The sequence below is a fragment of the Hippocampus zosterae genome, chromosome 19, assembly GCF_025434085.1.
Source record: "Hippocampus zosterae strain Florida chromosome 19, ASM2543408v3, whole genome shotgun sequence".
NCBI classification, from domain to species: domain Eukaryota; kingdom Metazoa; phylum Chordata; class Actinopteri; order Syngnathiformes; family Syngnathidae; genus Hippocampus; species Hippocampus zosterae.
The window spans coordinates 155143-177050 of record NC_067469.1 but is presented as its reverse complement, the minus strand read 5'-3'; the positions used below and the strand labels follow the sequence as shown (position 1 = coordinate 177050).

The 21908-nt window shown below is 62.1% G+C and overlaps 3 protein-coding genes across 4 annotated transcripts; 1 reads left to right on the top strand and 2 right to left on the bottom strand.

The window, feature by feature from the left end:
• Positions 1–1132: 1132 nt before the first annotated feature.
• Positions 1133–4378, bottom strand: ckbb (creatine kinase, brain b). The gene is made up of 8 exons (XM_052052694.1): positions 4182–4378; positions 2858–3055; positions 2547–2701; positions 2338–2470; positions 2098–2269; positions 1888–2011; positions 1614–1803; positions 1133–1537 (listed from the first exon to the last, which is right to left on the bottom strand). Exons 2-8 carry the CDS (start codon positions 3048–3050, stop codon positions 1359–1361), a joined length of 1146 nt encoding a protein of 381 aa, XP_051908654.1. The 5' UTR covers positions 3051–3055; positions 4182–4378; the 3' UTR covers positions 1133–1358.
• Positions 4379–5326: 948 nt separating this feature from the next.
• cdc42bpb (CDC42 binding protein kinase beta (DMPK-like)) lies at positions 5327–16803 on the top strand. Of its 2 annotated transcripts, XM_052052662.1 has the most exons (37): positions 5334–6433; positions 6898–6989; positions 7469–7552; positions 7619–7714; positions 7803–7951; positions 8100–8193; positions 8262–8462; positions 9227–9475; positions 9673–9877; positions 10016–10114; positions 10187–10320; positions 10415–10657; positions 10734–10844; positions 11125–11372; positions 11448–11553; positions 11630–11754; positions 11817–11922; positions 12009–12157; positions 12291–12388; positions 12472–12551; positions 12678–12746; positions 12817–12888; positions 12959–13064; positions 13134–13270; positions 13329–13468; positions 13554–13635; positions 13702–13918; positions 13989–14051; positions 14120–14361; positions 14426–14780; positions 14857–14954; positions 15016–15100; positions 15172–15289; positions 15369–15486; positions 15623–15847; positions 16027–16135; positions 16267–16803. In XM_052052662.1, exons 1-37 carry the CDS (start codon positions 6244–6246, stop codon positions 16374–16376), a joined length of 5205 nt encoding a protein of 1734 aa, XP_051908622.1. In that variant the 5' UTR covers positions 5334–6243; the 3' UTR covers positions 16377–16803. The 2 variants fall into 2 exon arrangements, with proteins under 2 accessions (XP_051908623.1, XP_051908622.1); XM_052052663.1 differs by lacking the exon at positions 15623–15847 and having other exon boundaries at positions 5327–6433.
• Positions 16804–17848: 1045 nt separating this feature from the next.
• Positions 17849–21806, bottom strand: vipas39 (VPS33B interacting protein, apical-basolateral polarity regulator, spe-39 homolog). Its single transcript, XM_052052689.1, has 18 exons — positions 21566–21806; positions 20841–20943; positions 20618–20764; positions 20515–20544; positions 20047–20111; positions 19931–19987; positions 19768–19860; positions 19661–19694; positions 19442–19544; positions 19332–19359; positions 19176–19249; positions 18967–19042; positions 18761–18895; positions 18617–18658; positions 18375–18551; positions 18221–18310; positions 18042–18146; positions 17849–17973 (listed from the first exon to the last, which is right to left on the bottom strand). The coding sequence occupies exons 1-18, from the start codon at positions 21647–21649 to the stop codon at positions 17953–17955; spliced, it is 1464 nt and encodes a 487-aa protein (XP_051908649.1). The 5' UTR covers positions 21650–21806; the 3' UTR covers positions 17849–17952.
• Positions 21807–21908: the final 102 nt, after the last annotated feature.

Below are 21908 nucleotides of genomic sequence, written 5' to 3'. Positions count from 1 at the left end.
CAATGTGCTAAGAGGTGAGCTTGAATGATGCGACGCCGCACTTCGATTCAGTGTAAATAATTTGGTCAAGGATTGTTTTCATTTGTCTGTTTGCTTCATCTGCCAAAAGCCAAGGTTGAGAAGCATTTCATCCGTCTCTGCGGGGTGTGTAATTCCCAGAGATTCCCTTTCGCCCCCCCCCCCCACCCCCGTCCTCCATCAGATGACATCTTCTGTTGTCGTTCTCTTAATTTTTGCTTGGCCCAGACCGTTTGTTGTCTTCTCGCTCCTGCTGTCTGTCTGGAATGACATGATACAGCTTTTTTTTGTGGGGGGGGGGGTACCCTGTACAGATTGCCAACATCCCTTTCATCCCTTTTTAACATTTTCGCAAATTGTTGAGCAGGTGGAAAAGTCATTGTCACACAATCAGGCATCCTTTTTTTCCTCAAATAGTGGCAATATGCTTCATTTGGTTGCCAGGTGCAACCGCGGCTTTTCAAAATAAAAGCCTCTGCGCAAACGCTGCCTCTTTTGTCCCCCCGTATTTCCTCAAATATTTTTCGTTACCTCCACTCCATTATTACGGAATTGAATGGGCTCAGAAAGCATTCTTCAGTTTTAGTAAACTGCGGAATAGTTGCACCATTTTTCTGTTCTGCTTTTGACGCCATTTTGTTGAGATCTTGGTTTTTTTTTTTAATGAATTCAGCGGTTTGGCATTTTTCAGGGTCAAAAGAAGAAGAAACTTTGGAAATGTTTTTCAGGCGCGCCCAATTGTTTGTACGCGCTGAGTAGCACGCTCACCTTTCTTGACCCGCGGGCTTCATGATTTGACGCTTTTCCCGAACTTTATCGCTGTGGTTTGTTTTCAGCCGTTGACGTTCATATAACGTTGCGATATTTTGATTGGATGATGGGCCCAGCTCGTGTGGATTTGCCCAATCGCTGCTCCCAAAGCTTTTAATGCAGCCGCGCCCTTTGCTAGCAGATTTCACCCATGGAGTTGTTGTCTTAGTGGAGCCATGAATGGCTGGATTGTACCTCCACTTGGCCAGAAGAGACTTGACCAGCGCAGTCGGTCGGAGAGTTGCCTGCGACTTCAAAGCCTGCGTGTGTGTGTGTGCGTGTGTGTTTCTAACAAAGACTTGGAGGTGTTTCACAGACTTTATCATCATCAGGAGCATTCTCATTATTATGGGACGTTTCAGCTGCTCCACCGGGGAAGTGGAAAATCGAGGAGGTGTCAGACATCTACGTGGCTCGCTAACATCCCGTAAGACGGATTCTACTTCAAGTGAGGGAGGGCCCGGTGGCGGTGCGGGGGTCGGCGGGGCTACGGCCCGGAGACATTAGGCGAGGGGCGAGAGGCCAAAGGTTCACTTCTGCTCGGGCATCAGGTCGTCGATGGCGTCTCCGGCCTCCAGGCGTTTCTCCATGTCCACCAGGAGCTTGACGCCGTCCACCACCATCTGGACCAGCTCCACTTCGGAGAAACCCAAGCGGTCGGCGTTGGAGATGTCAAAGACCCCGCCTACCGCCGCCGTGTCCACTCCGCCTGAAAAGAGCCCGCAGCGCGCTTGAGACGGGCGCCCCTCCCCCACCTGGAGTGGGCCAAAGTCGCCGGATCCTACCTGTGCCTCGCTTCTGCAGCCTGAGACGTTGGAGAACTTGGCCAAACAGCTCGTGCTTGCTGAGGTTGGGCAGTTTGACGTGGACGCCGGCGCGCAGGCCCGTGCCCAGGTTGGACGGGCACGTCAGCACGTAGCCCAGGTGCTCGTTCCACATGAACTCGTGACTTCGCTCCTTGAAAAGGGACTCGATCTGCGCCGCCGCGGGGAGACGGAGGCGTCAGGCCCCCCCCCGTGCGGCTCCCGCGTGGGACTTGGAAGGCGACTGATGACTGACCTTGGTGAGCCCGGTGCAGAATCTGGTGAAGACCTCCCTCATGTCGCCGCCTTTCTGCATGCTGATGACGCGCAGGTGGTCTTCCTCGTTGACCCACACCAGGAAGGTCTTGTTGTCGTTGTGCCTGCAAGGGCACGCCGAGGTCACGGCGGCCAGCGCGGGGGGAGAAAGAGAAAAACCAAAGCCCGAGACGGCGGCGGGCGTTCTGACCAGATCCCGCGACCGTCGGGCCAATCGCGGGCCATGCCGGACGCCAGCAGCAGCGGCGACACGGGTTTGTCGAAGAGGAAGTGGTCGTCGATCAGCTGCTGCTGTTCCTCCTCCGTCATGTTCTTCAGGGCGTAGTAGCGCCCTTTCAGATCTCCGTCCAGGGCGTCCAGACCTGCAAAGCGGGCGGCGGCGTCAACTCGGCGTCCGGCCGGGGACGGGGATGGGCGGGCGCCGTCCTACTTTGAATGGAGAGGTCCTCGATGGCGCGGCGCTCTCCGCGGCTGCAGTGAGGAGGCAAGCAGAAGCCGCGGATGCTGCGGCCGGTCCGAACCCGGGAGCTCAGAACGTAGTTTGGATCCAGGTCGTCGCCGCCCTGGAAACGCCCAAAGTCACCCGACGCGCCGGAAAGGGCCGGAGGACGCGGCGCCCGCGACCCCGTCGTCCGTTACCTGCAGGTTCTCCGGGTCCAGATCGGTCTTGTGCTTGTCGTCGGGCTTGTAGCCCCCGTGGCGGTCTTCGATAATGGGGTCCATGAGGTCCCGGAAGACCTCGTAGGTCTCCTCGTCTCCCGCCACGCAGCCCACCGTCATGATGAACGGGTGACCTGAGCGGACAAAATCGGGCCCGGGCTTTATTTGGGGCCAGATCAGCCGCAGTCCAATTAAGAGGCAGAAAGCGCCCATAAAGCCGCCGATCCAATTAGAGTCTCTAAGCGCTTGACTTTGGGAGTCGGGCGGGCGGGCGGGGCCCCGGCGATTACCTGGATTGTCCACGCCGGTCTGGATGACATCATCCAGGGTGAACCCGCTGGGCGTCTCTTTGTCCCGCAGTTGGGCGTACAATTCGGGCGTCAGCACCTTGGCCATGTGGTTGTTGTGCTGGCTCAGGTCGGGGAACTCCTGCTCGGCCGAGTAGTTCATCTTCATCTTGTTGTGGGTGTTGCCGAAAGGCATGGCGACTGCGGGGGTGGCACACGGGCGCGCTCATTCTTTTTGCAGCCATCGCGCGGCGCGACGGGCCCCGACCCCTGGGGGCGCTGGCCTTTGGGGCTCCCCCCCACCCCCCAGCGCCTAGCCACGCGTGACTGAATCCGCGTCGGTTGGCCTTCGCGCTTCTTCAGCTCGAGACGTTTGCGTTTCGCCTGAAGGAAACTTTTAGTTCGGTGCAAGTGTGATATGACTTTTTATCTGCCAATTGTTTGGGGGTTTTTTTTCCCCCTCCAGCGCTCAACGTTTTGCTCATGCTTTTTTCCTTAGTTCATGTTTTTCATGCTCACACTTCATTGGGATGTGGTCCTCCATTTTTTTTCCTATTCTCGGATCATTTCTGGAATTATTTCTGACCTCAGGCGTTGGTGGTTTTGCCCCTCCCATCACTCGGACCGATTCTGTCATTTGAACCGTTTTCAAGTCAAATGTGGAAAATTTTGTCCGCCCGCACGATTCGCTCTTTCGGGACTGCAACGTGGGTCTTGGTTCGGATGAACGCTCGGGCCCGCTACGCCGCAGCCGTGTTTGGAGCTTGTCGGTCTGCCTTCGATGCCGCTCGTTTTTTGGCCTTTGTGAAACGTGAACGTGGCCGAATTGATTTTCCTCGCCGCGCAAGGGCAAATTCCACAAATGGACGAGCAATGGCAAAAGTCCCATTTTGCTGGCGGTGGGCCGCTGTCCTCTTTGCTCGCGCGCACGCCCCGTGAAGGTCACAGGGTGCGGGGGGCCTCCTCCTCGCCGCGCCTTCCGCACCTTCACCTTTGACCTTGTCGCGTGCGGCCGCCGCGTTGCGTGCGCTCAAAGACGATTAGCGGGCAGGCGCGCGGCCGCCGCGCGCATTTGCGCTGACTGCGCAACACCTGCCCGCAGACGCGAGCTGGGCCGCGCGCTCGATGCGCCTCGCGTGACAATGAAAATGAGGGCAGAGAAATCGGGAGGAAAAAGAGAGGCGGCTCTTTGTTCGGACAAAAGCGGTGTTGACGGGACGTGCGTGACGCAGGAGTGCGGTTGGGGGGGGGCGCGGTTTGCACACGACGGAGCGTTTTCCCGATCGACTGCACGGATGAGAGGGTCGGGTGATCGATCGGTCCTTACCTGCGGTGGGTTCCGGCGGAGGGGCGCGACGCGAAAGGAGCTGAGCTGGTCCGGTCCGGTTCGGTTCTGCTGCGGCGGTGGCGGATTAGAGCGGGTGCATCTTTTTATATCCGCCCCTGAGAGCCCATTGGCTCCTATTTGCGGTCCATTCATTCCATTGGGCGGGGAGCCGCCGCTGCTGATGCTGCTGTCACGTGACGTCACTTGGCACGAAGCACCAAAGTGAGCGAAAACGGCCTCGGTCGGACTCCGATCTCAAGGTGCGACGCAACGTAGCCGCGGCGGCGCCGCTTCATCGTCATCATCCTCTGCTCATCTTCGCGGTCGTCTTCATCCGCCATTTTGGAGCGAGGCGGCGAGCGTCTCCGCTCTCGGCCAATCGCAGGCTTCGACCCCCTCGTCTCCTCTCGCGATTGGCTTTGGTGACTTTCTCAAGAGGTGACCGTCTGCGCTCGCCTTGTGAATCTTAAGCACCTCGCGACAAAAGCGGACCCCCGGGAACAAGCCGACTTTTGTCTGCGGCGGGCGCGCGCAGAGAAGCGGGCCCCCAGGGGGCTTAGGCCTTGTGCGTGCGACTCTGCCCATGTACGTGCGTGTCACGCGTCCCGTGAGCTGACACCAAGATGACGGTCTGCTTTGGGGGCACAACGGCGGGACGGAGCGACGACGGGCCCCCGGACGCCGCGGATGAAGCGCGTCCGGTCAGGACCGAGACGATGAGGAAAGCCGTTTGGGGCGCGCAGCCTCTCCTCCGCCCCCGGTCGGCCGCCTCGCGGTTATGTAAGCGGCGCACAGGCAGGTGCATTGTGGGACATTTCGCCAGCATCGCCCTGACCCCATTTCGTCTTTGTCGCCGCGACAACCGCGCAGTCAAACGATTTCAGCGAGAGGCCGGGCCCCGTCCCCGGTGTTCGAGCGGCGCTCATTGGCCGTTCGGGGAAGGGGTCAAGGAAGCAAGGAATGCGTGATCAATTCGCGATCCGTTTTTCACACGACAGCATCAAATGTGACATTTATGTTCCACATGTCATTTGTCATTTCGAGCTCCGTGTAGCCTCCAAGTACGAGCAATGGATCAAGCAAGCAAGGGCCATCCCCTTTCCGCGGCGTTCACGACTAAATGGCGAAAAGATGTTTGGATTTCAGTCTTTTGCCACCTCAGTCCCTCTTTGTTCAGCCTCGCTCCCTCCTTCATCCCAGCATGCATTGCGAGCGGGGCCTTTGTGATGGTCGTTCAAAGCTCTTGGTGTCAGGCGTCCGCGGTGGTGACGTCACGCGCGCGACCTCGGCTCCGCCGGCCTCGTGGCTGTGATGACGTCACGCCCCAGCCTCCTCTCGGCTCCCGGGGGCCGATGACGTGACGTCACGTCTCCATGGCGTTTCCGACGGGGGAGGCGGGGCCCGTGATGCCGGGCCCGTCGCTCGGCCGCGGCACAACTTCCGGGGCTCCTCGCTTCATATTTCAAAACAAAAGTATTCACGTCACCGCACCTTGAATTAAGTGGCTTTGTACTGGGTGACGACGGGCGTGAGTAAGGAAGTGAGAGGCGCACCCCTCTCCCTTCTTCCGAGAGAGCTCGCTAACTTGCGCGAGCGAGTGAGTGAAAAGTCGCGGTTGTGAAAAGGCGACCGAGCGGAAAAGCTCGCGAGCGTCGCCACTCGCCGAGAGGAAGGCGACCCGGATTGCGCCGACGCCGTCTTCCCGAGGCGAAGATCCGAAAACCGCTCGGCTGTCGTGCCCGGTCGGCCCGCCCCCAACGTCAACGCCAGTCGGTCGGTGCCGGACCGGATAGGCCGCCGGCGGCCCAGCATGGAGCGACGGCGGAGGCGAACGTGACGACGGGAGGAACGGCGGACATGTGGGATTAAAGCCGCTGCGGAGCGAAAAACTGACGTCCGACACACGCGACACACACGCACGCACACCCCGGGACGAGCGAGCGAGCGGACGGGCCGCCGGCTCGGGCATGTTCGGTGAGCGCTAACGAGCTAGCGGAGCTTAGCGGCGAAGCTTTTGAGGCTTTAGGCCGGGCCGGGCCGGGCCGCGAGCGAGCGAGCGAGCATGTCGGCGGCCCAGGAGGCTGAGGCGGCCCCGGTCCGCCTGAAGCGTCTGGAGGAGATGCTCGCGGAGCGCACGGCGCCGGGCTGCCTGAGCGTCGAGACCTTGCTCGACCTCCTCCTATGCGTGACCAGCGAGTGCGCCAACTGTCCGCTCAAGAGGGAGAAGCACGTCACCGACTTCCTCGACTGGGGTAAGAAAGAACCCGAGCGAACCGAACCTACGAACCTCCGCGCTCCCTGGGCCGGGCCGGGGAGCGCGGAGGTGGGGAGTCGGAGGCGGGCGCGGCCGCCCGGGTAGCGCGTTACTTTGGAAAAGCCTTCACGCGGTTCCTCAAAGATGCCTTTGAAGGGCACACAACAAGATCCCAGCTCGTGGGCTTGACCAAGAACAACGGGAACAAAGTCGCAACAAATCGTGGAAGATTTGGCACTCCAAAGTCAGGGCGGACGTTTGCAAATGGAGGAAAAACACCTCCGAGCTTCTCAGCCTGCCTTCCACAGAGGCTGAAACGTGGACCATTTGAAGTTGCCAGCGAGGTCGACGAGCAAATGAATCGAGTAGTTGTCAATCCGCTTCCGACGATTCCTTCCGTACGAACCAACCGATGTGGATGATTGCTTGGTGGACTGATGACTCGATGACGCGTGTGTGCAGTGAAACCCTTCACGTCGACCATCAAGGACCTGCGACTGCGCCGAGACGACTTTGAGATGTTGAAGGTGATCGGACGCGGAGCCTTTGGCGAGGTAAGGCGCCCTCTTCGGGCTCCGCCGGTGTCCAGAGCTTTTTGCGCCGGCGGCCGCTTCCTGTGCGGAAAGCGGCCTTTCCGGCGCATTTCCTGTTTATGGCCGGCCAGCCTTCCCGACAGGCGCGGCCCGGCGTCGCGCAAATAAACAAAAGGATGATGCGCGCCGTCTATGGCGCCGGGAAGATGACCAGATCGTGAGAGGAAATCCCAAAATGTCCGGAAAATGTTTCCTTCAGCCGATTGTCCTCGTTTGGCAGGAGAACAGATTTGGAGGCGTCTTGTTCATTTTCAAAGAGGCTCAAACTTGACTCGATTGTCATTTGGGTTGAGCGGAATGAATGTCGTTGGCCTCCAACGTCGGGAGTTCGGATATGCCTTCTTTGGCGCGCCCGCCTCCGGTCGAAGACGATCGGACGCGCGCGGCGACACCTCCGCGTATCGCCAAGGTGACCTTTCCGTGCGCCTTTGCCCCTGGAGGTCGCCGTGGTGAAGATGAAGCAGACGGAGAGCGTCTACGCCATGAAGATCCTCAACAAGTGGGATTTGCTGAAGCGGGCCGAGGTAAGGTGGCGAGGCGCGGCGCCGCGCCGGCAAAGTGCGTGGCGCTGATGTGTATGGCGTGCGCAGACGGCGTGTTTCCGAGAGGAGCGAGACGTGCTGGTGAGGGGAGACGGCCAGTGGATCACCACGCTGCACTTTGCCTTCCAGGACGACAACCACCTGGTGAGTACGTCTTCTCCCTTCTCCTCCTCCGCCGAGGGGGCGGTCCCGGTCCAAAGTAGCCATTGAGCGCCCGCCCCGCCCCCCGCAGTACCTGGTGATGGATTACTATGTGGGCGGAGACTTGTTAACGCTGCTCACCAAGTATGAGGACCGTCTGCCGGAGGACATGGCCAAGTTCTACGTGGCCGAGATGGTGCTGGCCGTGGACTCGGTCCACCGCCAGCGCTACGTCCACAGGTGCGTCGCCGCCAACGGGACTGGCCGCCGTCCTTTGGCTCTCGGGGCCCGAGTCGTGTCATCGGAGGCCAATCGATCGCCACGTGCCGCGCCGCGCCTCAGTAAGGCCTTTGATTAGCATTTCTCTCCGTTTTTGGGGGCCTTTCAGAGACATCAAGCCCAACAACGTCCTGCTGGACGTCAACGGCCACATCCGTCTGGCCGACTTTGGCTCTTGCCTGCGAATGTTGGAGGACGGCACGGTAGTAGCCGGCGGCACGCGCGCGGCGCCCGACCGGCTGCGAGCGACAAGAATGTCCGCTTGTTGCAGGTGCGGTCGTCGGTGGCGGTGGGCACGCCCGACTACATTTCTCCCGAGATTCTGCAGGCCATGCAGGACGACATGGGGCGCTACGGTCCCGAGTGCGACTGGTGGTCCCTGGGCGTGTGCGTGTACGAGATGCTGTACGGGGAGACGCCCTTTTACGCCGAGTCGCTGGTGGAAACCTACGGCAAGATCATGAACCACGAGGTCAGCCCCGCACCCAAAAAAGTGACCCTCCCATGGCGCCGGCGGCCCGCGAATTCTCGCCCTCGACTTGCGATGCCCGACCGCCAACCGAGTCCTCCTCGCGGCTTTTTAAAAATTTTCATCCGATCCGTCGAATGAAGCGACGCTTTGCCGCAGCCCGAATGTACGCGATTGGCTTTCGAACAGGTATGGGATCCAAATGGATTTTGCAATACACTTCAAATGATCGGCCGGATGGGTTGAACAGCGCCGTCTAGCGGACGAGCGTGGAATTGTTTGGGTGGCGGCATTTGGAAGTCCGGCGGGCGGCCTTCGGGAGCGATGAGGCGAACCGGCCCGACTCGGCGGCCGCCCTAAAAGTCAGCGGACGACTGGCGTCAGCCAAGGCGTCCCCGGGCTCTCGGCCTATTTTGTGGCTGGCGTCCTCCTTTCTAAAAATGGAGCGCCTCGCTTCTCTGCCGCCGCCGCCCTCCATTTTGCGGCATCCGGGACGCTGCCCAAAGTTGCGCCCAAAGTAGCCCGGCGACGCCAAAGCGTGATTGAGCCCGACGGAAGAGATTGGCAGCGAGCAACCTTTGGGGCAGAACATCCGGACTCTTCTTTTGCCCCCCACCTTGCCGAAATAAGCGCACGCCGATTTCCCCTCTTGTAGACGCGCCCGAGGCAAAGGACATCTTCCGCTTCGGCGAAAAGTGCGCCGCCAGATGCCGACCTTTGAGGATGTCGATTTGTGCGACGCTGACGTTCGGCTTTGCCGCCCGCAGGAGCGTTTGCAGTTTCCCACGCACGTGAGCGACGTGTCGGATGAGGCCAAGGACCTGATCCAGCGCCTGCTGTGCTCGCGCGAGCGGCGCCTGGGCGCCAACGGCATCGCCGACTTCAAGACGCACCCTTTCTTCGGCGCCATCGACTGGGACAACATCCGCTCAGTCAAGGCGCCTTACATCCCCGACGTGTCCTCGCCCACCGACACGTCCAACTTCAACGTGGACGACGACGTCCTCAAGATCCCGGTGAGGGCCGCCTTTCAAGTTGTGACACCGCGAGTGGTTTTGGGGTCCCGGCGGGTTCTTTTTGACCTCCGCAGCGACAGCATCGGAAAGAGCCGGCTCCCTCGGCCGCTCCCTGCCCGACCGCCGATCCGGTGTCCCGCATTTTAAGATATTTTGTAACAACGACAAATCCCCCCCCTCCCGTGTGGCTTCGGCAGGACGTCAGCCCGTCGATGTCCCACAGCGGCTTCACCGGGCAGCACCTCCCCTTCGTGGGCTTTACCTACACCACCGACAGCCGCTTCTCGGACGGCGCGCGCGGCCCCGGGCGGGAGGCGGGCGCCGGCCCCCAGCTGGAGGCCTTCGAGAGGAGGATCCGCAGCCTGGAGTGGGAGAAGCGGGAACTGCACCGCAGACTGCAAGGTGACTGCGCGCGCGGCGTCCCGTCCAAAATGGCCGCCGTCCTTTTCCAGCGCCGCTTTTTGATTTGGATGGCTGAGACGAGAGACGTTTTTGCTCTTTGCTCTCCCAAACCGCGCGTCTGCGGGGGGGCGCGCGCAGAGTCGACGCAGGCCTCGCTTTCGGGAGGGACGGCGAGCCCGGACAAGGAGGTCAAGAAGCTGAACGAGGAGATCGAGCGTCTGAAGCAAAAGCTGGCAGGTGAGAAAGGGAGCGCCGCTCTTTGCCCGACGGCGCCGTGACCGGCGGCCGCGCCCCCTCCGCTCCGCCCAGACTCGGATAGGCTGGAGCACCGGCTGGAGGAGGCGGTCACCCTGCGGCAGGACTACGACGGCTCCGCCTCCAAGCTGAAGAACCTGGAACGGCAGGTGAAGACGCTGCGGCTGGAGAAGGACGACGTCCACAAGGTGAGCTAAGCGGGAGAGGCCTCGGCCGGGGAAGAAAAAAGATGGCCGCCGGGTCACGGCCGGCTCTCTTTGTGCGCCTGCTCGGTGGGGGCAGCAACTGCTGGAGGCCATGGAGCGTCTGAGGGCGCAGTCCAAAGAGCTGAAGGAGGCGCACGCGCAGAGACGCTCGGCCCTGCAGGAGTTCTTGGAGCTGTCGGAACGCACGGCCGAGCTGCGCGCCTCCAAGCAGCGTCTGGCCCGCCAGCTTCGGGACAAGGAGGAGGAGACGGACGCCCTCCTCCAGAAGATGGACGTCCTGCGGCAGGACGCCCGCAAGAGCGACAAGAACCGCAAGGAGGTGAGGAAGGCCAGCCCCCCCAAGCCCCCCCCCCCTCCTCCCCTCGTTCACGTGCCGCCGCCTTTCCTCTCCCCAGCTGGAGGCTCAGCTGGACCAAGTGACGGTGGAAGCGGCCAAGGAGAGGAAGCTGAAGGAGCACAACCAAGTCCACGCCGAGCAGCTGGAGGCCGAGCTCCAGCGTGTCAAGGTCAGAGCTCGCTAGTCACTTCTGGTTGGGAAAAGAATGGTCCTGAGATCCTTGGGTTGGGGGGGCCACTGACCAAGAGAGGCTTCAGCAGTTTCAATTGTGGCGGTCCGCTCCATGTCATTGCGCTCTTAAAATGGTACCGCTGTGGCAATTTTGGAGGACCGCCACCGTCTGTTGACGGCAAAAGCGGCGGCGCGCAGCGAGCGGCTTTTGAGGCGGCCGCGCCAAACGGGAGAGGCGGAAAAGTGACGGGGCGGGTTCACGGCACTCCCATTTTCAGTCTCAACAGGGTCAAGTAGCGGCAGCCGGGGGGGGGCCCGAGTCTCAGCAGGAGCGCTCCGGCCTGAAGGCGGAGCTGGACCAGAAGGTTCTCTTCTACGAGGAGGAGATGCTGAGGAGGGACTCGGCGCACGCGTCGGAGATGAAGACGTTGCGCAAAGAGCTGCGCGACGCCGAGGCTCTGCGGCTGGCCGCCGACAAGGAGGTCCTGCAGCTCAAGGACAAGCTGGACAAGGACGAGAGGGACAGGTGAGGCTGGCGCGGCCAGAACCGCCCACCGCCCGCCATCCGCCATCCGCCCACGCTGACGCTCCTTTGGCGCAGGCGGGCCGAGATGGACGACGCGCTCGGCGTCCTGAAGGACAAGCACGAGCGGGAGAAGGACCTGCTGGCGGAAGAAAACCGCAAACTGATGGGCGAAACCGACAAGGTCAGTGACGGGGGGGCGTCGACGCGCCGGCGTTCCCGCACGTCGCTAACGCCGTCGCCGGGCCCGCTCCCGCCAGTTGCGCTCCTTTGTGGACAAGCTGACGGCTCAGAACCGCCAGCTGGAAGACGAGCTGCGGGACGCGTCCTCCAAGAAGGAAAGCGCCGCCCACTGGGAGGCTCAGATTGCAGAAATCATTCAGTGGTGAGTGCGCCGCTGACGCCACCGCCCAACGCCCGCTCGGCTCATCGCGCGCTTGCGTTCAGGGTGAGCGACGAGAAAGACGCCCGCGGCTACCTGCAAGCGTTGGCCACCAAGATGAGCGACGAGTTGGAGACGCTGCGCGGCTCCAACGCGGCCGGCAGAACTCTGGTACGTGAGCGGCGCCGGCCAACGTCCGAGTTTGCCACAAACGGCGAGTCGCGCGCGTCTGACGGCGTCGGCAACGCCTCGGGCAGGACCCCCCGTGGAAGGCGCGTCGCAGCCAGAAGTTGGACATGTCGGCCCGGCTGGAGCTTCAGTCGGCTCTGGACGCCGAGATCCGAGCCAAGCAGATGGTCCGCCAGGAACTGCGCGAGATCAAAGCCGCCAACGTGGCGCTGGAGAGGTCACGCCCGCCGCCTCCTTGTCCGCGCTCGATCGAGCGTGCCGGCTAACGGAAGCCGTCTGGCCCCCCCCCCCCCCCCCCATCTGCCTCGCTTGCTCCGGTCCCCTTGGCGTCGCCGCGTGCGCACCCGCAGCAAGCTGAAGGATTCGGAGGAGCGAAGCAGCGAGATGGCGTCCCAGATTGAGGATCTGAAGAAGGAAATGGAGGACGGCCGATTGCGCGGGGACAAAGGTGAGGCCCGCCAGCGCTGCGGCGCGTCAGCCCGCCGACCCCGCCGGCGCCACCGACCTTTGACCCGTCGACTTTGTGCACAGCGCTGAACCTTCCGGAGTTCCAGGACGCCATCTTTGAATACTTCAACACATCTCCGCTGGCACCAGACCTGACCTTCAGGGTGAGTTTGTCGGCGGTGCTCGGAGCTTGCCAGGAACGGGGTTGGGCTTAGGGGGGGGTCGTTCTTGGGTCGCCTTTGAAATTTCTTCCACGGATGCGTGCGTGCGTGTGTGCGTGAGACCTGCAGACCGGCGACCTGGACGGCACAACGCCGAGATCCCAAAGCACGCCGGCCTCATCCGCCTCAGAGAATGAGGTAAGGCTCCACTGCCCCCGAGAGGGCGCAGGAGGACCGTCTTGACGCCGGCGGCGTGTGGCGTCTTCAGGATTTGAAGGCCTTCTCAGTTCCGGTCAGCCCCTCGCCCACCTCCCAAAGCTCATCGGCGAGCTCGCCCAAGGTACGCCGCCGCCTTGCTCAAGGGAGGCTCGGGTAGGCGCGTCGCTGACGGGGCGCGCGTGCCTCTGCAGGCCAAAGCTCACCGGCTGAGCGTCAAGACCTTCTCCAGTCCCGCGCAGTGCAGCCACTGCACGTCCCTCATGGTGGGCCTCATGCGACAGGGCTACGCCTGCGAAGGTAAGGGCGCTCGCCGGGGGGGCGCGCGTCAGCCGACCGGCCCGCCTGACGCCGTCCGGGCTTCCGCAGTGTGCTCCTTCGTCTGTCACGTGGCCTGCAAAGACCGAGCCCCCCCGGCGTGCCCCGTTGCGCCGGAGCAGGCCAAGAGACCGCAGGGCGTCGACGTGCAAAGAGGCATCGGCACCGCCTACAAGGGCCATGTCAGGGTACGAGCGAGCCGTCCAGGCCGAGCGCCGTGGCCTTTCCTGAGCGTCTCCTCCTCAGATTCCCAAGCCCAGCGGCGTGAAGAAAGGCTGGCAGCGAGCCTTCGCCGCCGTCTCGGACTGCAAGCTTTTCCTCTACGATGTGCCGGAGGGGAAGGCCACGCAGCCCGGCGCCGCCGCCAGCCTGGTGCTGGATCTCAGGTCGGCCACTCGGACCCTTTTTGGGATGGGTTTGTTGTCCCCGGGTGACGTGTGGGTGACGTGTGGGTGACGCGTGGCCGCGCAGGGACGAGGAGTTCTCCGTCAGCTCCGTGTCGGCGTCGGACGTCATCCACGCTTCCAGGAAGGACGTGCCGTGCATCTTCCGGGTAGGACGGCGCCGGGCCGGGCCGGGCCGAGCCCACGGATGACGCCCGCTCGGTCCTTGCGTTCAGGTGACCGCGTCGCAGCCCGGCTCGCCGCCGCGTTCCGTGTCCCTGCTGGTGCTGGCCGAGAGCGAGGGGGAGAAGAGGAAGTGGGTGCGCATCCTGGAGGGCCTGCGCGGCATCGTGGCCAAGAACTCCCTGCGGAACCGGCAGGTCCACACCCCGCACGAGGCCTACGACGCCTCGCTGCCCATCATCAAGAGCACGCTGTCCGCAGCCGTGCTGGGTCCGTCGCCGCCGCCTCCCCGTCCGGCCGTCTTGCCGCCGAGGTCTTGAAGTGCGCTTTGCCTTTGCAGACCGGGAGCGGATCGCCCTGGGCACCGAGGACGGACTCTTTGTGGTGGAGGTGACCCGAGACGGTGAGTCGGCAACGTCGGCGGCGGCAACGGCGACGGCGGCTGACGGCCGGGCCCGCTTTGTCACGCAGTGATCGTGCGAGCGACGGACAGCAGGAAAGTTCATCAGATGGAGCCCATGCCCGAGGAGGAGATGCTGGCGCTGCTGTGCGGGCGCAACCGCACGGTGCACCTTCACCCGTGGGGCCTGCTGGACGGCAGCGAGCCCGCTTTTGACGTCAAGCTGGCGGAAACCAAGGGATGCCAGGCCCTCACCTCGGGCCCCCTGCGGCCCGGCGGGCCCCCCTGCCTGCTGGCCGCCGTCAAGCGTCAGGTTAGCGGCAACCTGGGAACCCTCCCCCCCTTCTCCCCCCCCTGACCCGCCACCTCGCCCGCAGGTGCTGTGCTTCGAGATCAGCCGAGCCAAACCGTACCAGCGGCGGCTGTGGGAGGTGCAGGCCCCGGGCACGGTGCAGTGGCTGGGGATGCTGCGCCAGCGCCTGTGCGTGGGCTACCCGTCGGGCTTCGCGCTGCTCGCCCTGCAGGGCGACGCGTCGCCGGTCAGCCTGGTGAGCCCGGCCGACCCGTCGCTGGCCTTCCTGGCCCAGCAGCCCCTGGACGCCCTGCACGCGGCGGGCGTGGCCGGCGGCGAGGTGCTGCTGTGCTTCAGCCAGCTGGGCGTCTTTGTGGACGGGCAGGGCCGCCGCTCGCGCGCGCAGGAGCTCATGTGGCCCGCCGCGCCGCTCGCATGCAGTACGTCCGCGCGCCGTCCCGTGCCGCGCCCCGTCCCGCGGCCCCCCCGCTGACCTCCCTCCGTCCTCCCCTTTAGGCTCCAACTCCTCCCACCTGAGCGTCTACAGCGAGTACGGCGTGGACGTCTTTGACATGCACACGGCTGAGTGGGTGCAGACCATTTCCCTGCGCAAGGTAACGCCGTCCGGCCGGCCCGCCTCCCCGGCGCCGTCGTGACCCGTGCGCCCTTCCTCAGATCCGACCTCTCAACGCGGAAGGCACGCTCAACCTGCTCGCCTCGGAGGCCCCTCGCCTCATCTACTTTGGCGGCGCGTCGTCGGGTGAGAGCCGCCGCCGCCGCCGCCGCCCTGGTCGTCCGCGGGCCTTTTCAGCCGCTTTGTGGCGTCCCCAGAGGGCGACCTGACCATCCCGGAGATGTCGGAGCACAGCAGGAAGCTGATGGTGCGCACTCGCAGCAAGAGGAAGTTCCTCTTCAAAGTTCCCGAGGAAGAAAGACTTCAGCAGCGCAGGTGAAGTCGGGTCGGGGCGCCTCTGCCGTGACCCCCGCCGGTGACGCGGCGCTCACGTTGCGCGCTGGCCCCCCCTCAGGGAGATGCTGCGAGATCCTGAGCTGAGGTCCAAGATGATCTCCAATCCCACCAACTTCAACCACGTGGCCCACATGGGACCGGGAGACGGCATGCAAGTCCTCATGGACCTCCCCCTGGTAAGCGCGGCGCCCCTTCTCTTTTGACCTCCCATGCGCATGCCAGTGCACCCCCCCCAACCCCCACCCCCCCTCCCTGCATGTCGACTGACTGGTGGTCTCTTGTCCTCCCCCGGTGCTGCTCCTGCCCTTCCAGGTCGGTGACGCGACCCCTCCCTCGCCGTCTCCCTCCCCCTCCTCGTCCGCCTCCCGTCACACCCTCATCTCCTCGCCCTCCAACTTTGAGCACGTGTATCACATGACGTCGTCGTCGGCCGGCGTCTTCTTGCTGAAAGACTCGGCCTCGTCGTCCTCCCAGCAGAGCCTCCTGCAGCCTTCCTCCTCCTCCTCTTCCTCTCCCTCCATCTGCTCTCTGGGAAGGGTAATGATCACCCCCCTCCCCCGCTCCTTCCCTCTCCCGCACGCCCCCACGCGACCAATAGACGATGTCCAAAGGAATCGATCGATTGATCCGCCACACCAACGTGTTTCCGTATGAGGGACGCGCGCGCCGCCTTGTGCTCTTGCGCTTGTGTGACCTTTGCGCGCGTGTACGTGCAGGGCGTCCCGGCTTCCTGTCAAGAGGAGGCCGTCAAAGACAAGCCCCGCCCGCTGTCCAGTGTGTCCCGCCATCAAAGGAGCAAAGTGCAGATGACGCGCACGGCCTTGGGTACGCCGTCGCGCTCAACTTGAACCGAGTCGGGCGGCTCGATGGCCGGGCGATGGAAAAAGATTTGCTCCCGGCGCGGCTCACCCGTCCGGACCCGAGCTTGCCTGTGATTGCTCTCCTTTCTTTTGTAGACTTTGGGGGAGGAGCTTCATCGGGTGGCGCCGAGGAGGCCGAGCCGCCGGATTTGGAGCCAGAGGCGACGCCCACTGTGGATGTGTCCTCGGACACCTCGGCCGATTGATTGATTGATTGATTGACTTTTGCGTCTGAGCTCTTGCTCCCCCCCTCCCTCTGTACTCTGAGCCTTCACTAAACGCACCCGCTTGAGCAGGCGCCAGGCTTGCGGGTTGTTTTCCATTTTAAGGCCCTTTTATCGCGCTTTTTGGAATTTTAAGTCTTTTGCTAGGAAACGCCACGCCACCTCTTTTGACTCGAGTTCGTCGGTCCCTAATTTGTCTTTTCCCGTCGGACTTTGGCGTGAACAAAGAAAAAGAAAGAAACACTGTATTGAAGTTGCACATGGTTGTTCTTTTGATCCTTCCCCCTCCCCTCCCCCCTGAAGTGTTAACCTGCCCGGTTGGCTGAACACTACTGTTGACATTTGTTCTCCCCCCCCCCCGACCCCTGAACAACAACAACTTGGCTAATAATAAAAGAGTCTACTGACAGGGCTGCGAGTTGTTTGATTGACAGGTCCGACGCGTCCGCCGCCACGGGATTCTCATCGGGCTCGTTTGCGAGAGATGGCGACGTCGTGACGATCCGGCGGAACGAAGTCGTCCGCAAGAGGGCGCTCGGGCACTCAACTCTTGAAAGTTGATCTTCCGCTCGTCGGCGTCGCAGGCGGATGACGCGGCGGGCGAAGCGCGCCGACGGTACCGGCAAGTTTCAGCGCTTGCGTGAGCGCCGAGACGCGGCAATCTCGTTGGCTCTCCCCCGACGCGAGGCCCAAAAATGTTGGCTTGGCAAATGCGCACGCCCGACCGTTTGGCCTTCGCGTTCCTCGAAGACGTTGGCCGAAACGAAGCCGTTCCTCGTCGTGGTTTGCGTCGATCGTGGCCGCTGCGTGTGCGTTGCAGCAGGGGGCGCCATCCGCCGCCCGGTTTCGGGCTCTCGGCTGTTTCAAATGACTGCTGATCGTTTCGGGCTTCTCCTCGGTGCAGGGAGGCACCGGAGTTCCGTTCCCCGGGCTTGGAGGCGCTTCCAAAACGGATTCGATCGGTTCGTTCTCCAAATGTATTCCGAGTACTTTTGGACTACCCGCTCCGAACCAAAAACATGATCTCACCATGCGTCCTTTGGAGTCCCTCCCCAGAAAGCAAGCCAACGAAACGGCCGAGCTGTCTGGTCGAATCGTCGGCCAACGAAGCTTCATTTCGGGCCAAGTTGCCGAGGCGAGCGGACGGCTGATGAAGGACTCTGGCGCTCGCATTCCAAAAGTAAAAGTGCAAACTAATTCACATTTCTCAACAATGTAACTGATGATGGCGGGGGGCCCTAAGCCCCAAATGTCTTCTGTTCCTCGCAGGCCTGAACCGTTTTTACCCAGAGCACCAACGTGCTCTCCACTGGGACATGGCAAGGTACAACGCGCCGGACCGGTTGGCAGCCCCTCGAGCCAAAGGCGCTTACACACGAGCGCCATTCCGGAGGCTGTTTGGAGAATGCGGCGAGGTACGAGCTGTACAGTCAGACTTTCAGAAAAAAAAAAACTTTCTGGTTGAAATCTTTTTTTATTTGAACGACGTCGAGGGTCTGAAAGACGACGAGGACGGACGGCTCGGACCGCCGTCGATCCGCCGGGTGCGAGACGGCCCTCAATTCTTCCACCGGATTTGCTGAAAGGGGAACAAAAGGAGGCCAAGAAAAGGAAGCGCTGACACGGACTCGTCCTCGTCTTCCTCACCGAATCGTTGAGCAGCTGGTCGATCTTGCGCTCCGCCGCCGAGCCCGCCTCCACCTTCCCTCGGTATCCCAGCAAGAGCCGTCGGTCTTTGGCGTCTCGGTACGTCTGAAGGGAGGACAGAGACCCGTGTGATGCGGCCGGCGGTCCGGCGGGCGCGCGGCCGAGCCGGCCGTGCTCACGTTGATGACGAGGTCGTGACACTTGTGCTGGTGGGCCAGCGCCATCCTGGCCTCGGCGTCGTCCACCAGGCCCACGTAGTCCTGCAGCACCTGCCCGACGACAGCGGCCCGTCAATCGCGGCCCGAGCGGGCGGCCGGCAGGCGGGGGACCGACCTGCACGGGGGCGCCGTTTCTGTGCAGGATGTCGACCACCTTTTGGAACGCCAGCGGCGATTTCTTCCTGGTGAAGCCCAACCAGCTGCGACTGGTGAAGAGCGCGTCCACGTCGCTCCACGACTTCTGCTTGGCCCGAGCGCTCAGCGCCGTCACGAAGAACTGCTTCTCCGAGATCTGCTCTCGGCACGCGGCGCCGGTCAATCCGCGATGCCGCTGACGGCCGCGCGCACGGCACTCACCTTGAAGCTGTGCCGGATGTTCAGCGGGCTGCTGAAGCTCCCCTGCGGACGCAACGCCGCCTCAGCGCTTTGGCGCGCAAGACCGGACCCGCGCCGACCTTTTGTCGCAACGTGCGTCCCGAGCGGCGAACGGGGTGAGCTGACCTCGGGTTGGTCGTAGTGGTAGAAGCAGCAGTAGTACAAGGTGGTGATGAGCGGCATGTGGGGGATGGAAGCCCTGCGGGGGAACCTCTGGAAGATCTCCGCCTTGCCCCCTCGCTCGGCCTGCCGGTCCGCCTCCTGCCGCCGGCGAGCGAGCCAACGTCGTCACCGATGCCGATGTCACGGCGTGAAACAAAGTGCGCTCGAACCTCGATGAGCATCTGGCGCTCCAGCAGGGACAGCTGGTCCCGGACCTGGCTCCGGTCTTCGGCGCAGAACTGCAGGCTGCCATACAAAAACAAAGGAAACACCGCAGGCCAGTCAACCCCAAGATGAGGAGAACGAACGAAGACTGGAGAAAAAAAGCGGTCGGGCCGAAGAAAAAGCTAGCGGCGCAAGGGTTGCGGCTGTCCATCACCTGAGGCAGCCCTTGAGGAAGTCCCGCCTCTTCTCTTCATCCGCGATGCTCAGGTGCCGTTTGTACCGAAGCAGCTGTCGCCCGGGAGACACAAAGGTCGGACAAAGGTCGAGTGACCCAAACGTGGGCGCTGTCGGGAGCGTGTGCTGGAGTTACCGCCGCGTCCTCCGTGCGTCCCAGAGCGCTAAGGAAAAGAAGCACACGCAATGCTGATGAAGGGGGGGGGGGGGGGGGGGGCTGCGCCAGCATCTGGGCAAAGAGCAAACCTGTAGACGTCGGCGAGCAGGGCCTCGTCTCCGCTCTCGCTCAAGTAGTTGAGAAAATGGCGCAGCGCCGTCTGACGTGACGCCAGCTCGCCGATCAAAACTTCTGCAAGTCACGGAAACGGGACTTGAAAAGGGAAGGCGCACGCGTGGCCGAGCCAGCAAGCGGCCCCCCCCCCCCGCCTCTTTTTGTGTGGCCGTGCGCGTGCAAGGAGGACTCACCTTTGCTCAAACTTTTTTTCAGAGAAATTAAAACCTGCAGAGAAGAGTTTGCAGTCGAGTTTGAAATTGCCGTCGGGGAGGGAAGGGCCGCCGCCCCCCGGCCTTACCGCCGTGATGACGTTTCCGTCGTGAGTGGCCACCGACCAATCCAGCAGCCGCATTTTGTCCTGCAGGCAGCGGAAGCGCTCCAGGGACACCGCCTGCCGCGTATACACACACAGGTGCGTACAATCGGCATGCACGCACAAAAGACGGGTGTCGAACACGCACCTTCCCTTGCTGCATCCTCTTAACGGCGTCTTGGGGCGACCAGTCGCCAATCAAATCCTGGCAACAAACGACAACATAGTCACGAGCGCCCGAAACGTGATCGGTCCGAGCCGTACCTGCTTTTCACTTTTGGGTTTGGGGATTTCCGGAGCCAGGATCCTGCCCGACGGGTCGCCCGAGGCTTCAAAACACAAACAAAACGGATGAGTCGTGTCCTCAATTCGCCGCTCGGAGCTCACTGGTACGCCACCAATTCTGGTCATCCTAAAGACGATGGCGCCGGGCGCCGTTCTAAAGTCTGTCTACGCGTTGTCGTTTAAAGTCCAAAGCGCTGCTCAATCGTGCTAATTTGCCTTAGCGCTAAGCTAGCCAGGCCTCAGTTTGCCGGATATCGACGCGGGGGCCATTGTCTTGGTTCCCGACGACACAATGACTGTCGGGAACCTGCGATTCCAAGAAGGGTCGACGAGGTCGACGGAACAACCGATCAATGAGCCAAAACGATCGCGGTTGAATTTGATCGTCGGTGAGCGCTCGATAAATCAATCCATTGCCGCATCTCAAATCGCGTGCGCGCGACTCACCATCAGCGAACGCCGCGAACGACCTCCTTCCTGCGGACGAGACGTACAAAGAGTCACACCTGCGCATGCGACCTTCTGACCTCGTGACCTTGGCCCGACCGACCTTTAAAGAGCGAGCTGAGCGAGTAGCCCGAGTTGGCCTTGGCCACGTTGGAAGCGTCGTCGGGGATCCGGGAGGGGAAGGCGGGCCCTCCGTCCGCGGCGCCGCCGCCGGCCGCCGCCGCCGTCTCTCGAACGGACCACGAGATGCCTGAGGGGAGCCCGCGCGTTAGCTTCCCGCGGCGCGACGACCAGAACGGAAGGCGTGTGCGGCGCGTGGCTCTCACTTCCCACAGGCTCGCCGCTCCAGCTGACCTTCTCCACGAGGTCGCTCTCATCTTGGTCCGACAGCTGCGGGAGGCTCTTGACCGCCTCTTTGGATTCTTTCAACTGCGCGACGAGACAAAGGTGGACATGCTGCGGAAGTGGCGGCAAACTTTGACCTTTCCAACAGCGGGCGCCAAAGTCACGCCGGGGTCTTTCATCTCAAACCAGGTCATTATTTGAAATTGTTTGATTGCTGAGCCGCTTCATCGGTGAGCAAACCGGTGAGCGATTCATCGTCGCACCTCTTGTGTATCGCTATATTGGCGGGCTACATGTGATGATGCACCATTTTTGTTCGGCCGTCTGTCAAGGGTTCCGGGGGACAAAAGCCTGCCAACCAACTGCTTGTATCTCACGGCGAGGGTGTCGCAATGTTTTCTGAACACCCCCGTTGTGGAGAGTGGGACAGAGTTGCGCCTTCCCCCCCAAAAAACAGAAGGAAAGATGCGAGCTGTTGGGTGGGGGTGGGGGGTTCACTCTTACGACCTTTTTCGCTTCCCCCATCTAGTTGGGGGAGCTTGAACCCGCAATCGCGTGACTTGATGTGGGTGGAGCGACACAGGCCGTTCAGCTGCCGGCCGGCTAAATGTCTTCTCATTCATTGTCATGATCCAAGTGTGTGTGTGTGTTTTATTTTTTTTTTTTTGTAAAAGGTAACTCGACTGGGGCTGCGCTGCCTCCTCACCTCGTCGTCGTCATCGTCGAAGGTGAAAGCTTTAAACTTGGAGGTGTTCCAGTATTCCTCCTCATCTCCTCGACTCTTCATCATTTCCGAGAAAAGAACAACAAAGCGACAAGCGAAGCGATGAGCAGGTGAGCCGCGTCGCTTCTGCTCTCGGCTCCGCACGAATCCCGACGTCGCCGTCCGGGAGCGCCGAGGATTTGTTGTTTTGGGCTCGAGCGCGAGTGAGAGCAGCCGCACTTCCGGTGTGAGGAAGCGCGCGCGGGGTCTGCCGGGAAATGTAGTCTAGCGAGATCACGTGGCTCGCGCTCGCCGCATCGGGCTCTTTTCAAATGAACTCTTAGGG